This window comes from Pundamilia nyererei, unplaced genomic scaffold (assembly GCF_000239375.1).
Source record: "Pundamilia nyererei isolate P.nyererei 1_Seehausen unplaced genomic scaffold, PunNye1.0 scaffold00034, whole genome shotgun sequence".
NCBI lineage: Eukaryota > Metazoa > Chordata > Actinopteri > Cichliformes > Cichlidae > Pundamilia > Pundamilia nyererei.
The window spans coordinates 2,241,587-2,257,367 of NW_005187435.1; the positions used below are offsets into that span (position 1 = coordinate 2,241,587).

The 15,781-nt window shown below is 40.3% G+C and overlaps 1 protein-coding gene across 4 annotated transcripts in view; it reads right to left on the bottom strand.

Annotated features, from left to right (window-relative positions):
* Nucleotides 1-14,807, bottom strand: part of magi3b (membrane associated guanylate kinase, WW and PDZ domain containing 3b) — a 124,881-nt gene extending 110,074 nt beyond the window's left edge. For all 4 annotated transcript variants that reach the window (XM_005729722.2, XM_005729721.2, XM_013910020.1 and 1 more), the window contains exon 1: nucleotides 13,813-14,807. In XM_005729722.2, coding sequence (XP_005729779.1) covers nucleotides 13,813-14,119 — 307 coding nt within the window. In that variant the 5' untranslated portion in view covers nucleotides 14,120-14,807. The remainder of the gene's footprint in view (nucleotides 1-13,812) is intronic.
* Nucleotides 14,808-15,781: the final 974 nt, after the last annotated feature.

Consider the following 15,781-nt stretch of genomic DNA (forward strand, 5'->3'; position numbering starts at 1 on the left):
CGTTGTGATGTGTCATATCGTGTCGTGTTGTGTTATATGTAGTGCCGACGTAGGACAGTTTTTCCAATTTCATTGTACTATCTACAAGTTCAATCCTACAAATTTTCTTCACATTTACAATAAAAAGAGAAAAGAGAAAAATATTTCAGTGTTATTTCCCTGCAAATCTGACAGAGCTCCTCCAGCAGCAGCTGCTACCACTCGTCTCCGCCTATTATTCTTACAAACTGCTACAAAGTCACATTTTTGACAGCGGTTGGTTAGAGAGCCTGAAAAACACAACGAGCTCAATGTTAATCAGCACAAGCCACTCTTGATTTTAGTTTGTTAATCAACTGTGAAACGTGTTCTATATATAATCTAATACAAACACCCTTGTCTTCCTACTTCTTTCTGCATACAGTGAGGGAAGTGGCATTACAGACAATGCCAGCCAAACTGGTTGCATGAATTGTGGAAAATGTAAATCATTAATGGCTGATGCATTAAGATACGTTTTTAGGATGAATTACAACTTATTGTAGAATCAGAATTCTTCATCTCAAATGCTTAAAAATCACCACATGGCCGTGTTGATGGTACGGTTACTAGAATGGGAGCACCTGCCCCCCTCATACCAGTACCAAAACTGTATATTATACAATAGCCTTAACCACAGCTGTTAACAACCATCGGCCATCTGTCCTTCCTCTGATGCCCTTCATCAGCCAGTCAGGATGACCGTGCAAAGCTGTCTGTAATCAGATTAGGCAGTGACTGGGTAACTGGGCCTTTCACATCCACCCATCATTCCATCCCACTGTTAACAACATCTGCGTCATGTGGAGCACCACGTGCATGCTGCGAAAGAGACAAATTAAAGTGCCAATGGGTGTGTGTGCATGTACACAGAGAACCAAAGTAAAGCAGATCTCCATTAACAGGTCCAGTGTTGTTGCTTTCACTGTTCATGACTTGATAAAACACATGCACACGCAAACACACACACAGACACTTACACGAGCATGCTTCAGTCTTCCCTGCCTTTGCAGTTGTAATCCAGGTAGCTGGCAAGCTGCCATCTTTGCTTTGATTAGGTAGCAGAGGTGCAACTTGAAAAATGGGATAAAACTCCTTTGGAAAAACAGGATTTTTTTTCCCATCCAGATGGCTGGTTAAGCATTTCAGCAACAACAACCATCTAATTAGCCCAGTGATTACTTATGTGATCAGAATGAACACAGGGGAGACACAAAATGAGACTATACATCAATTAAAAACCAAACAGCAAGGATTGGCAAGACAAACGTATTTTGCAGTATCACTGCAGTTTAATAATACTGTCTTCAGTGATGTACTTTTTATTCAGGGCCTTAAAATTATACTGAGGTAACAATAAATAATTTGTGGTGATAAGCAGTTGTGAGGAGATTATATCCAGACAAACAGTGGTATTACAAGGGTAAGCCTAAATAACAGTCTTACAAATGATTGCATTCTATGCTAAATTATGATCATATTTATTACCCAGTCTGATCTGAAATCTAAGAGAAGAGAAGAGAAGAGAAAAGAGTGGTCCCCAGCTTTAACATAATTTATCTCCATATAATTACTGAATCAGAATCTAACAGGTCTAATCTAACATCTTCACTTTCTGGGGCAGTATGTTACAGAGAAAGCAACACTGAGTCAAAGACGAACAGAATGCACTTAGATTATCTCACTCTTGACAGAGAAGCACAAGATATGGTGCATTCTGATGATTAGGTGCGCTGAGATAACCCTGAGACACAGAGCGCCTCTTGCTGTGAACCCTCTGGGAGCCGACATGTGCACACTTCACCTGGTAAAGGGCTCTACAGCCACTCAGATACTGCCTGCCATGGCCTGGCCTGATCCATCCTGTTTCAACACTAATGTCTCATTGGCATTCAGTCACACGCCTGCAGCGAGCAGCGAATGGAAAGCTTGGCACTAGCTCACCGCTATTAAGATTCTACAAAGCCAGCCGTTCCCCTGCCGCCACAAGCACACAGGGAATCACACAGCCAAGGAATAATAAAAGAGCTGGGGGAAGGATAAGCATAACAGCTGGGCCGCCAGTCACACAGCCAAGATACAGAGACAGGAAAAGGATTTTGGTATAAAATGTAAAGCTCTGCTATTCATAAAGTTTACGGGGTCATCGGCTTGATCCTCAGACTGCAGTACTGGCTAATGAAAATTATATACTCCGAGTGGCCAAATCACCAGTGTAAACACGTAATCGCACTTTCCCCAGTCACCCCCTCCATCCCACCCACTGTCAGCTGCAAAACCATACCGTGACCACTTCATGATGAGCCATATTACTGGCAAGCCTCCCATCATGAGCCACAGAGAGAGCAACCCACTGGCTCATCACCCCTGCCTGTTTATGTCAGCCTATCAACATCTCCCCAGAATCATAAGCTACTTGCTAATCACCCTATGAAAGAGCAGACTAATTCAGATGTCAAGGCCCATTACCTGTGAGCAGTCTAGAGGTGACCTGAGCCCCTATCTTGCAGTGATAAAACCCCATTTTGAGGATAATGCACATTTGTATAATAGGAAGGTGGGAAGTGACACGTTGGCTAAATGTGCAATCACTGAGTGCAGCTGAAGGGGGTGCAGAGACAACTGCATGTAGCAATCATTGTTGCATAAAGATAACGTCCTTCACGCGCTGGGTCAGTCAGCGGCCGTATGGCTGCCGTGCCTCTGGTAAAATAAACAAGCCTCTCAGTCTGAGTGACTCCTCACCAGCCATCTCCTCTAATCTGCTGACACTGACAACGGCGATCCTCATGCAAAAGATGATCCAAGCCACCGTCACATCCAAACCTTTATGTTTTTTCCTCTAATTTAGTTTCACATTTGCAGGATGTGACTGATGTACTCAGAAAACAATAATAATTTTAGTGCTATCACATTACAAAAACTATCCTTTCAGGATTTATTTTAATTCCTGGTATTATCCTGTAACACATAGGTTTCTCTGGGTTCTAGGAGACAAAATAATAGCAGTGTTTTAGACCATTTTATGATATTATTAGGTAATGGTGCTGTCTAACAAGTATCTGTGCATTTACTGTATAAATAAACCACGGTTCATTCGGAAAAAGAGCAATGAATGACGGATTTCAATTTCATGTACCGTAGTAAATAAGGCTCATGGCCATAGTTATGGGGAAATAGGAGCAGAGAAAAGAGTTCTTTACAAAGCAGGCAGAAGGAACAGTGGGTAATGAGGCCAAATAGGATGCAGGTCAAAGCAAAAAATGACCATTTTTAGTGCCTATTATTCTTCGTCTACTCAGTCAGCAGTAAAGCCCAACTCCAATTGCAAATAATTTGTTACTATTGGGGCACAGAAAACACAACAGATATATAACGTGATTTTATAACCCCACAATAAATACATATTTATGGGGCCAGGATTAGAATTAGTCATTATATCGCTGTATGAGCGCTAACAGGCATTTAAGAAGACAACAGAGTCTTTAATTGGAACAGAGACTGAAGGCAGGGAGGAAGTGAAATCCCCCAGAACCTTACAAAGATAAAAAAAATATCCCAGAGGAAATTGTAGATACTGTAAACACCCAAATGCTATTTGTATGCTTTATGGCTTTATGACCGATGCTATTGTAAGCGACTGTAGCAAATTCAATTAGATACACAGTTATACAGTGTAGAAAATGCAACTTCTATGAATGTTTTCTCTGTTTTTCATACAGGATAGATTTGAGTGGAAGTAATCCTCTCTGTATTCCCTGCCCCTCTCTCTCCCAAACACATTAAACAGTGCTACTATGACCCTTGTCCACCACTCTCTGCTCGCTTGGTATTATATACAGTGGGGAAAATAATTCTTTGATTCCCTTGGAATTTTTTAGTTTTCTCCCTTACAAAGAAATGAACACTCATGAACAGATATCCTGTCTCATTCCACTAAAATGAAACATGACTGTTCATTTCTTTGTGTAGTCAAACTTACAAAATCAGCAAAGAATCAAAGAATTATTTCTCCCAAGACATAACTAAAATAGTTCAGATTTTCTTCCATGTCAGCTAATATATTCAGGTGCAAAAAAGACAATTTAGACTCAATTCTTCAGAATGTATCAGTAACTTTGCCACAATACCCATTATACAGATGTGTATTTTAGTTAATATTAATCTTTAACTGAAAGAAACCAATAATTCAAAGGTGGTTGTTTATAATTCTGATGAAATTAACTAGAAGTTACAGTTTATCAGCCACTTCAACCACCTCTGCATCAATACAAGCCTTACTGCAAAGATTTGTATACACACTGTACATTTCACATCCTGCACAGCAATCACCATGAAACACTCTTTATCACTGATCTCAAAAACACAGAGTTCCAGCCTTAAACCATCTAATCAAGAGACCTGTTTGCATTGAGATTGTTGCATGTGCTAGTGGAAAGTGTTACAGAGCAGCACCAATTTGATTAAAGTGGGAATAATGAGAGGGCTGGAGACCAGGAGTCATGCTATGCCTTTTCACTGTATCCTCCAGCTTTACACTAATACCACAAGATGCCACGCACTTACACATGTACACGCACATGCACAGTGGAGTATCCCGCTCTGGTATAAATGAATTATTGAGGACTTTGAGTAGGGGTGGGAGCAACTTTACGCTTGTTTGTGTTGTAGTCACATTACGCCTCCTCCCACCTTCCCCTCGCCAGCTCCCCCCTCCTCCACTCCCACAAACACACTTTGAGACATGAGAGAGTGGGCCCTCATAGGATGCTATGGGATCTTGGCAGCTCTGCTTTGCAGTAACATTATTAGAAAAATGGTGCAATACTGCTCTGATATTGCTCTTGATATCTTACATTGCCAAAAAACAAAACTACCATTTGGTTTGGATGCAGAAAAAACACATTTGCCAAAACTTCTTGTGATTAGAGACATTAATTTACCTCATAAAATTTCAATAATTTTCAAAAAGATATGTGCATGCCCTTTAATGTCCAAAAAGTTGATTCTGTTCATCTGGACATAGCATTTTCAGTGGGAGAAACATTTCGTCACTCATCCAAGTTACATCTTCAGTCTCAGCTGACTGCAGGTTTCCCCAATCTTATAAACAGTACATTTGCATAATGACTGAAACCAGCCCACTGAAGGAACAATGGGCTGGGAGGTCACCTTCATCATAATTATGCAAATTCTCATGACCATTGATCAACAACCACTGATCAAAGACCACTGATCAATGGCCATGAGTACCATTCGCAGAGAGTTGGGGAATGGCTGCAATCACAGCATTGTAAGATGGTGAAAGATGTACTCTTAGGCCCCCTCCTCTCTGAAGAAGTCACTTGGATGAGTAACCAAACGTTTCTCCCACTGAAAACGCTACGTCCAGATCAACACAATCAACTTTTGGAGATTTACTTACCTGGATGATTGAGAATGCATCAAGATGCCCTTTAATGATTGAGAAATGTAAAACTAGAACACATCTACAGCATCATCATTTTAGATGTTGCTTTTTTAAGTTTAGTTTAAATAACTTTATTTTATGTTGGAAACTTCATTAATTTCTTCTCCCTAACAGGGTCTCACATTTCTTGGTGTTAAGTCTTTAGGGAAAAATATGAATATGAGGAAAAATTCAGTGTTTCTGTAAAAAGTACCTATTTAGGCTTTTAGTGAGAGAGTCTTACTAAATTTAGGTAGGGATATATATTCCATATATAGTGGCACACGTGTTCACAGTCCACACGGGGGAGGGTGGCACACCCACAAGCTAGCAGCCTCAGTACGAGCCAAGGATCAAAGCAGTAAAGAGGAAAATTATAGAGTCGAATGAAAAAGAGAAAGGAATCAATGTCATGTTGTCTGGTGAATTTTTTTTAAACATACTGGAAAACTGTATTACTGACATTTGTTTTGTTATATAAATCTGTTGTGCCTGCTTTTGTTTGGGAATGTAAAAAAAATATGCCAGTTAAAGGTTAGTGTATAAAAACTTGTGTTGAGTTAATTATTTGTACCTTCTTCCAAAAGCAGAGCACTTTATTTTCAGCTATTTCAGTGAGAGAAGAGCCTGTAACTTGTGGGAAACTAAAGATTTTAATTTCTTTTATCATAAAATAATATTTTCCATTAAGAAAAAAGTTATTTTTTTCTTTAGGCTGTGAGTTTTAGTTGTTAAAAAGAAAAATCGAATCTGCAAAATCGGTACTGGCAGGACAAACTGTAAAAAGAAAAAAGAAAAAAAGGAATTGGCTAAGAAAATTGTAATAGGTACATCTCTAAAATTAATGCACATCATTGTAATCTGAATTTACAAAAACACATCTCTCTCTCTCTGCCTGTCTCTTTCTCTCTGCATGAGTGCTTGCGTGAGGTAAGACAGCAGCACTTCACTACAAACTTGACAGCTGCCTTAGGCACATACGGGAGATGGTTGATGAGAGTCACAAAGGACAAACAAGCTGTATATCAGCAAAGTGCCTTGTATGATGATATAGTGTAAAAGGCCAAACGATACAAAAAGCAGGAATGGGTTCAAAAACAAAAATATTAATTGAAGGAAAATAGACTTAGATAAGAATTTAAAATAGTTTGGGCAAATTTGAAAGATTATGTCTTAAAGCTTCACCTATTTGTACAACATTTTAAGAGACAAAACTCTTATAGAAATATATCCATCTTACGCAAAAGTGAAGAGGGAAAGTAAGTACAGAGGCAGCAATAGAAATTAATGAGGCATTAATGAGGCGAGGTTAGAAGGTTGACAATATTCAAGGCTGGAGCAGCACTCCTGCTAATTGTCATACGCAGGTGCTGTTGCAACTGTCTTGTATTTATTGTTTGGTTGTCTTGCTCAAATGTCCCTGTGCAGCACCAACAGACCCACGCTAGCTGATAAACATGGTGATATGCTCGCAGCATAGTGGTATTAAAACAACAGGATGGCTTGAGAAAAAATTGTTTGCTGCTGTGCTTCTCACTGGTAGAGGTTAAGTATCGCAAGTGTCAGATCATCAGCATCTGATTGGAGTAAGCTTTAAAGGGTTCTTTGTCTTATATACCTTTAAATAACATTTAAATTAGATTAGTCTCTCTGTCAAAACCACTTTTCTTAACTTGCGTTAAACACCATGCACAAGTGGATGGTGTTTAACCTTATTATACATAAGGGTGGTTATTTTTATTTTATTTTTTTATTTTTCATTTTTTAAAGGGTGGTTATTGCTATAGCATTTTAAACACAGACCCCACATGGTCAGCTGTTTAGGTTCAAACTAATATCATATACATTTCAACAACAATGTGATGGTTTGTCATGGCTGGCATTTTCAACCTGCTAACTGTGGCAATCACCTGACTTTGCCTCTAGAACAAGGTCCAATGTTTTTTTAAACGTTAGTATCTTAATTTGTATAAGATGGTATAGCACAAAAACTGTAGGAACCAATAATTACATCTCCCTCCGGATGCAGTGTAAAATTGATTCTTTAAGCTTTCGTCTAGCTGATTTTTTCTCTTGAGTTTAAACCTCTCTCCCCCAACAAGAAAAAGCTTGTGCATTTAACTTAGAACAGGTGTTATTGCAGTGGTGTTTGTGACAATAAATACACTATTTGTGTATACTCCAATTTGTGTATTTATTTTTTAGTACAAGAATATTTTATCCATTAATATATATATTCTAGTTTCCCCACTCTTTTATTTCCACTGATTTCCCCAGCTGTCCTATTGACTACATCGGTATTTTATGTTACTTCAAACTGTGACTAGGAACCCATGCATCCATCCATTCATTCAACCATCCATCCACCCATCCATCCACTGGCAGCAGGTTAAGCAGGGTATTCCAAACATTCTCCCCTGCCACATTTTTCAGTTCCTCTCGAAGGATCCCTGAGTATTCCCAGGTCAAGCAGTTCTGGGTCTACTCCAGGGTTTCCTCCCAGTTTAGCGTACATGGAAAACCTCAAAAGGGAAGCACTAAGGAGGTATCCTAATGCCCGAACCACTTCAGCTGTCTTCTGTTGACATGCAGGAGCAGCATCTCTAGAGATGTTTGATCTCTGTGACATTAAAGAAGCGTATCAACCAAAACAACCGTACAGTGTCCAGCATCTCAGGGTGAATCTCATCCAGTCATAGTGTCTTACTCCCAGGGAGCTTTTAAACTACCCCGGTGACCTCTACCAGTGTAACTGGTAAGGCATTCAAGTCCTCAGGCTCTGCCTCCCCCACATCAGACATTTTGGCAGGATGTACGAGTTCCTCAGAGTGCTCTTTCCATGGCCCAACAATATTCCAGTCTAGGTTAGCAGTTCTCCTCCCCAAATGAACATGCCCTAAGCCAAGCCCTGTTTAACCTTCCTGAGTTGTTGGCTTGTTTATGGCCTGCTAAATATGCTCCTCCACAGTCTCCACCAAACTCCTACCACACCCAAGTTTTTGCTTTCGCAACTCCTGAGGATGCAACCCTTTTGGCTGGTGCTTCAAGAAATCCCCCCAGGCCAACCAAGCCAGTAAAACTTTCTTCTTCAACCTGACGGCCTCCTCACTACCAGCGTGCACCAGCAGGTCCTCGGTACCTCAGGATGACCTTAGAACAACAGGTCTTGCCAGCCACCTCAGTAATGGATATTTTAAACATTGCCCATTTGGACACTAAGTCCCCACCCACCTCCAAGATGTCATAGAAATCCTTCCAAATATGGGAGATAAAGACCATACAGGCAGGGACCTGCACCACAAGTTCCCAGTTTGAGTTTTTCAAGTCTATCTAACAACCTTTCCCAACTGCTGGACCAACTCACCACTATGCAGTGATCACCTGACAGCTCCACTCCTCTTTTCAGTGTTTAAGACATACAGCTTTGGTTCAGATGACACAACAGCAAAGTCGATCACTGAACTTTATCCTACAGTGCTAATGGTATCAAGCAGATTTCTGAGCCACTTTATGCTTGATCATGGTGTTTGCTATATTCACCAATACCTAGCATAGAAGTCTGATAACAACATAGTGACTGGAGATCACTCTTTTAATAGAATCGTATCAATAGTGAAAAGATTCAGCTCCATGACAACTGAGCAACATCAAGAAGATTTTATAGCCGTTTTTACACATGTAATAACAACTCCATTTGGATCAGAAATTGAACAGTCTTTTGCCTGTCAGCTCCTTAGTACAAAGTCTGTGTGATGTCCGACTGCACCCATGTGGCAATTGCACAGGTAATTGTCCAGTGAATTCACAGCAAGTGGACAGCGTTTCCTTCCTCCTGCCCTATTCTATCCAAGCAGCACCCTGACCTTACCAAACTAAATACTTCCTGTAGTGAGAAATCCTTTGAAAGAGCCTATTTCCAGTTATGTGCTACAACTGAGAAAGGGCAACTTCAGACATATTCCCAACCCTATTCTCCCAATGATGTCAGATATTTATTGTATATAGTTAAAAGAAAAGCTATGGTAGTAGCTAAAAGCTGAGTTCGGCTTAGTTTGTCCATAGTAGGTTTTAAAAAACTTTCTCTAAGTAACAAAACCCTATTTTAGCTTTGTATTTCCATGTAGCATTTCAGACTTTCCAAGTCAATTCAGAACAGAATGAGAATCAAAGTGAACATTATGCCGGCTTTTGTTGTCGTTACAGTTATGTCGCCATTGTTCAGTTGTGAGTGAAAAATCTATGTGCTGTTACCACACAGTCATATATGGCAACAATAAAAACATACACTGTGATAATAACCTTTATAGACTCTCTAGAGGAGTGATTTTTATATTTCATTTAAAAGAACTGAAAACCATGGAAACCTGTAAAGTCAGGGGAAAAAACAAGAACTGAAACATTACAGCTTGCTTTAGAAAACAGCAGTAATTAGGTACAAACATGAAACATACTATAGAAAACGCCAGGTAAGGTTCTTTAAGCCCATCCATTTGAGGATAGTAGATCTGTGATGTTTTTAATAAATTCAGAAGGAGCCAGCAGGCTGGCTGATGCAATATTATGCTTATATCTCATATAAGTGTCCAGCAGAGATTTGTGCAGTTTCATTTTCTATAATCTATCATCTGCATTACCTCCATTTTAAATTATTAATGAGGTCAATGAAAATTCATCAGTGCCTACAGTTTATTGCATGTATCAGCACAACTTTTTCCTCATTAATTCTTTTCAGCCAACTAACGCCAACGTGATTAAGAATATTTATTTCCAATAAACAATACAGTCAGGTATTTATTTGAGATCCTAAAGCAGGTTGCACAAAGTATACAAAGCAAAACAACAGGAGAATTGAAAATCACGATAGAAGTTTAGAAAGTAATGAAATAATCACCAAAGCGTTGATCATCCAATAACAGATCACCAAGATCAGTTCCCAAGCCAAAGCAGATTAAAAACACAGCTGATGTCTTACTGAATCTGCATAAAAACACTCATAATCAGTTTCAACTCAGTAAGAAAGTGCTATTTCAGCCTTAAATTACGTTGTTACATGTCCTGTTCCAAAGGAGCGGTGTGCACAGTGGCTCTCTGGCTTCATTCAGCTGATTGTCAGAAACATATCTGAGGCAAGAACAGATGTCTCCAGTTATTTGACCAGGCTCTCTGGACTGATGTATTCCCACTCTCACTCAATCCCTCATTTTTTGCAGCCAACTGCAAATCTCTTTGCAACGACAAAGCATCGCCTGTCAGGAAGATGATTCCATTGAGAGGCACTTTCTGATATGAGAGGTGCATTAATGTGATTAACCCACACTCATTATTGCTGCTTGATACAGGGGCTTAGGGGCTCATGTCACTGTGTATTTTTCTCTATTGGCATCAACAGCAGGTAAATGGAAAATGCTACTGTATGAGTAGAATCAGGTAAATCAAACTGTGATCAAGAGCAGGCAACAAAGTGTTATCAATAGCAGAATTACTGCAGCTTTGTACAAACTCAATTATGTAATTTGGGTTCAAAATTGAAAGACAATAAAGAACAAAATTAGCCTCTGAAACTCTGCAGCTTACAGGAACAGATGAATTAAGCTATTTTGCAGATGTGATATGTTCCCATTATCAGAGGAACAATTAAAAAATATTGAAATCAATTAAGATAAAATGAATATCATTTCCAAATCAAAATAATGTTATTCACACACCCCAGAGATGTTTGAGTATTTCACTCAATTACCATTTCATTAAAATAAACCTGTAATTTGGTGACTACTGTTAGATTGCATGACTATATGTATTACGTTTTCCGTCTCCAACTGACGTAGACGAAGAAGAACCAGGTTGCATCAATTTTAAAGCAAGGCCTTGTTTACATGCGTTTCATACATTCACATAGCTAATCTTAGTATTATAAGACAAATGAAGGCTTGTTGCACTAGCTCCACTGTGTACTCCAATGTGAAATTATTCATTTGATGCCAGAGTCATCATCTATTCGGCTGCACATAAATGGTTACAGGTTGCAAGTATGTTTGATTGCACAGTGACTGAAGCTGCAAACATATAGGAGGCACAGCAGAAAATAACTGTGCAGCGGAAAGGGAATTCTGGGATGCCAATCATAAAGCTTTTCATCAGACATCTTTTCCGCTCTTTAGCTGGGGGTACGGGCAAAAATAGATTCCTGTTCTGAGCGCAAAGCTTCTAATAAAGGCATCTCCTAGCTTAATCAAAGATACCAAATGGGCACATCCAGCTTGTGGCATGTTGTTAAGCCTTAGAAAAGGCATAGTATGAACTTTGTTATTGTAATACCAAAAGGCTATGCATGTGAGGATGTATGTGAAAGAGACTTCTAGGCAGCCTCTAGAGAATATACTATAATGCACCAGAGCAAGCTATAGAAGACTACTTGAAATACTTTCTACAACTCTTTCAGCTCACATTCACTTTTCGATCAAAGGCTAAGAGAGACAAATCCCCCCACAGACGAGGGGTATGTCTCCCCTCTATCATTTCCTCAAATTCCCATTTCTGTCTTTGCACCTCTGTCTTCCCTCCTCACTCTGCCCCACATGTCAGCTTTGTAGGATGCCCATCAGCTCCAGAGGGCAAGACAAGAAGAGCACAAGAAGAAACTGGGAAGAGTATAGTAGAACATCTGGTAGTCCCAGGGACTCTGTCCACTATTAAAGTGGCTTAGTGGGCTTGCTAGTAACAGCTGATCTAGGCCTATTTCCTCCATCAGAGTGGAGAAAATCCACTCGCTAACTCAATTATGTAAGAGATGTGAATTAAACATGAAGCTACCTCATAGGAATGTATACACACAACACAGATGTGCACAGATACATAATGCGTAACCATACAATATAAGACTCCCATCTGTATGCTGATGCCGGGGGGCTTTGTGAGGTCTTCTTTGCTAAAGGAACAGTGAAGAGCATGTTAATGAATGAGCGTATGGGCATCTAGGTCAGACTTGTAAGGATGACAGTGAAGAAATATGTGACAAGGAATTTTGCCATCTTTGCCACCTATTACTTCCCTGTGAGCTTTAAAGACCAAAACAGCCTTGCGTGGGAGTCGAGCCTGGAGCAAAGGCAGAGCCGATTTTCTCCCCGTCTCCCTTCATGTCTCTCTCCTTTTGCTTTCCTCTCTCTCCCACTGTGTCTCTCTCTCCTGGCCTTGCTCTATCGTTCCTTCAGGCCCTTTATTAATCATCCTTGGTTAGTGGGGCAGAGAGCATGGTGTAAGGAGCTCTGCAGAGTGTAAAGCCATGAAATACACACACCTTCATGTGCATTCACACTAACAGGCTCTGTATTCATAGATCTAGGCAGTTTTGCCTTTAATCTTTTACTTATAAAAGATATAAAACATTATTAATTTAAAAATGCTGAAACACTTCTAAGGATGAAAACACTCACATGCGCACAGACACACCACAAGTTTGCATGTGCACACATACAGCTGATCTTCAGGGATTCTGGCCTGAGGTCCTGAGACTCAGCTGCTGCTGCTGCTGATGTAACCTTTTCAACAGCCTTAGTAGTTGTTGTTTAGACATTGTAGCTCCAGCATGTAGTCAAAGTAAAGTCATCTCCCTCTAACTTAAAACCACAAAGCTGCCCCACCAGTGTCACTAAAACCCTTTACTTCAGGTTGGGTCAGAGCCATGGTGCAGCAACAGAAGCATTACCAAGCCATCCCAGCATTAAAGCAAGAGTTGGGATGTTGAAGCAATCATCCTTAGAAAGCTGGATGGGGAATGATGGGACAGTGGGATAAAACACAGAGCAGTTATCCACACCAACTTCTGTCCAACGGGCAGCAAATAAGCCTGAATAATGGGTGGCAGTAATTAGGCCTTCTTTCTATGCATGTAAGTGCACTTAGCTTAGAAGCTACTGGGCTGCATTCCATTATTACCATTATCACTATTTGCTCTCCCCGAGAAAGTGGTGGTCGAATTGGCCACTTAGATGCTCCGAGACAGTAGGAGATTTATAGTCTAAGTCTGGGCTGTCCTTTAAGAAGTGCAGAATTATTTAGCTGCGGGTAGACAGGGATAGACTAATATTTTTTCTTTACCTTTCTGATTTATTTTGAGGTGGTTAATAAATGTTTATATTGTAAGTACCAAAAGAATTTAAAAACTAGTTATATCAATGTTTGTGTAGTTGTGATGATCATCAATAATGAGTCCTGCATTACTTGGTGTACATACGCATGTGGGTAGTTAGGGTTAGTGTGTGTAACCTATCAAAACGCTCATCTTACAAAAACAGAAACTCGAGTTGCACACCAGCAGTAGCGATGAGGTTTGAAAGTAGTGGACGCACCTGGTTTGACGGTCTTTAAGCGAATCGGTTCCCGAAAGTGACGAATGACAGCCAGTGTGTCCCGGTTTGTAAGTCCACTGACAGGCGTCCCGTTCACCTCCAGCAGAACGTCTCCGTAGTAGGGAAGCTTCCCTACGTGACACACCAGCACGTCCAGTTTCATTTGGCCCAGGTAGGGGAACTGTCCAAGCTCTGCTCCTCCGAGGACCTCCACCACGGAGCCAAAGTCTCCCAGGTTCCCCCATGACACGGCGCACTCCACCACTTTAGAGGACCAGTGTTTCTTCTTCTTCAGTGTTCTAGACATGGTTGTCCCCTTTTCAAATAACTAACAATCTAACTGGTAGGAGTCGCCTCGGCTTTTTGTTGTTAAATGAGCGCGAAGTGATGCGGCCTAATAAACCCTCGTGAGTTATTCTCGCGACCTGCAGGGAATTTCATCTTCTTGACATTTATGAGGCTTATCTTCACCCGTGAATTTGCCGCTGAGCTCTGTCATCCCACGGGCTTATGCTCCGGTGTGCGCACAGTTGCCTTGGTTTCAATAATTCCGAGCGCTTTTTGTGCGTAAAACAGGAGAGTTGACTGCAGCGATATGGTTAACCAGAAGATAATCAAGGTTTTATGCTTTCCATTGCTTCTCTGGAACCATATCCGCGCTTTCCTTCGTCTTGTAGAGGAGCCTCAAAACGTGAAGTAGTAATAAAAATATAAACAGAGTATATTTTTACTTACTCGGCGATATATCGTGGAGTGTCAGACGCTGAAATTTAGTGCGTCAATGAGAAATCCCTCATACCTGTGGGTAGGCTGAAAATAGACGGGCGGCAGCGCTTACCGGTTGGCGGTTTACGCTTTTGAGATCCAGCCCATGATGACTGAGCTGAAAGACATCTGCGAGCGTTTGTCTGCTACAGGTTTGAACACACCTGGCACCGTCAAGAGAGATGTTGCCAAGCTCCGAAACTCCCCTTTTACGCTCAACAGCAGCAGTGTTTTCTAGACTCTCAAGCTGGCTCCATCCTCTGGTGTGATGCGGTACAACATAAAATAGAAATTTTAAAAAAAAAGAAAAAATGAGAACTGAACAACATAGGCTACTGTACCAGAGCAACAACGATTAGAGTAACCTGATGTCATCTTAGATCCTGAAAAAACGAACAAGTTCAGCTTATTTTCTATATAAAATGAGACTCGTGCTGTTGTATTTGGTGGAATAGGTGTGTCATATCGGACTAATTAAAACGCACAAGCATGTAATCCTAATATTAAGCATGCAAAATAAATTACATCTAATTGTGACCCTGCGTTCGTAATGAATGAGTTATGCTTGGGGAGGTAATTTTTGGTCTCCAAAATTAACGTCTACACTACGCCACCTACTGATGTAAACAGTTCTGCACCAGCACCTTTAGGTGCATTTTTCACAAAACACAAACTACAGGAGAGAGTAGACAAAGTAGACAAAGAACTGACAAGAATCAGAAAAACATGAAATGACTGTTTTCATTTACTTGTAGAGGCAACAAAAACAGTATTACAGCACATCCTGTGGTATAAAAAAATCCTTTAAGACATTTAGATTATTATCATATAAATAGCTCTGCTGCTGTAAACCTGACCTTTTACTCAAGAGAAAACTGCACTCCCACCTACATCCAGCCCCGCAGATTCCATCTTCAGAACATGGGTTTTGCATCATACGTTTACATAAAACTAGGTGTTTTGATATACACTATGAGAGAGTATAACACCTCCTTTGTCTTTAAATGTTGGATTTAAATAGACTGTATGTTGATAATACAGTGCAGGATGTTGCAGACGTGGTTTAGTGTAGGTGTAAAAGTACATTAAAGCTTGCATATGTTTCATTATTTCTGGGGATGAGTAGCTGTTGTTTCATGGCATATTGAAAACCTCTTCAAAACATCTTCAATACAGTGTGACAAATTTTGACAGTTTGGATGTG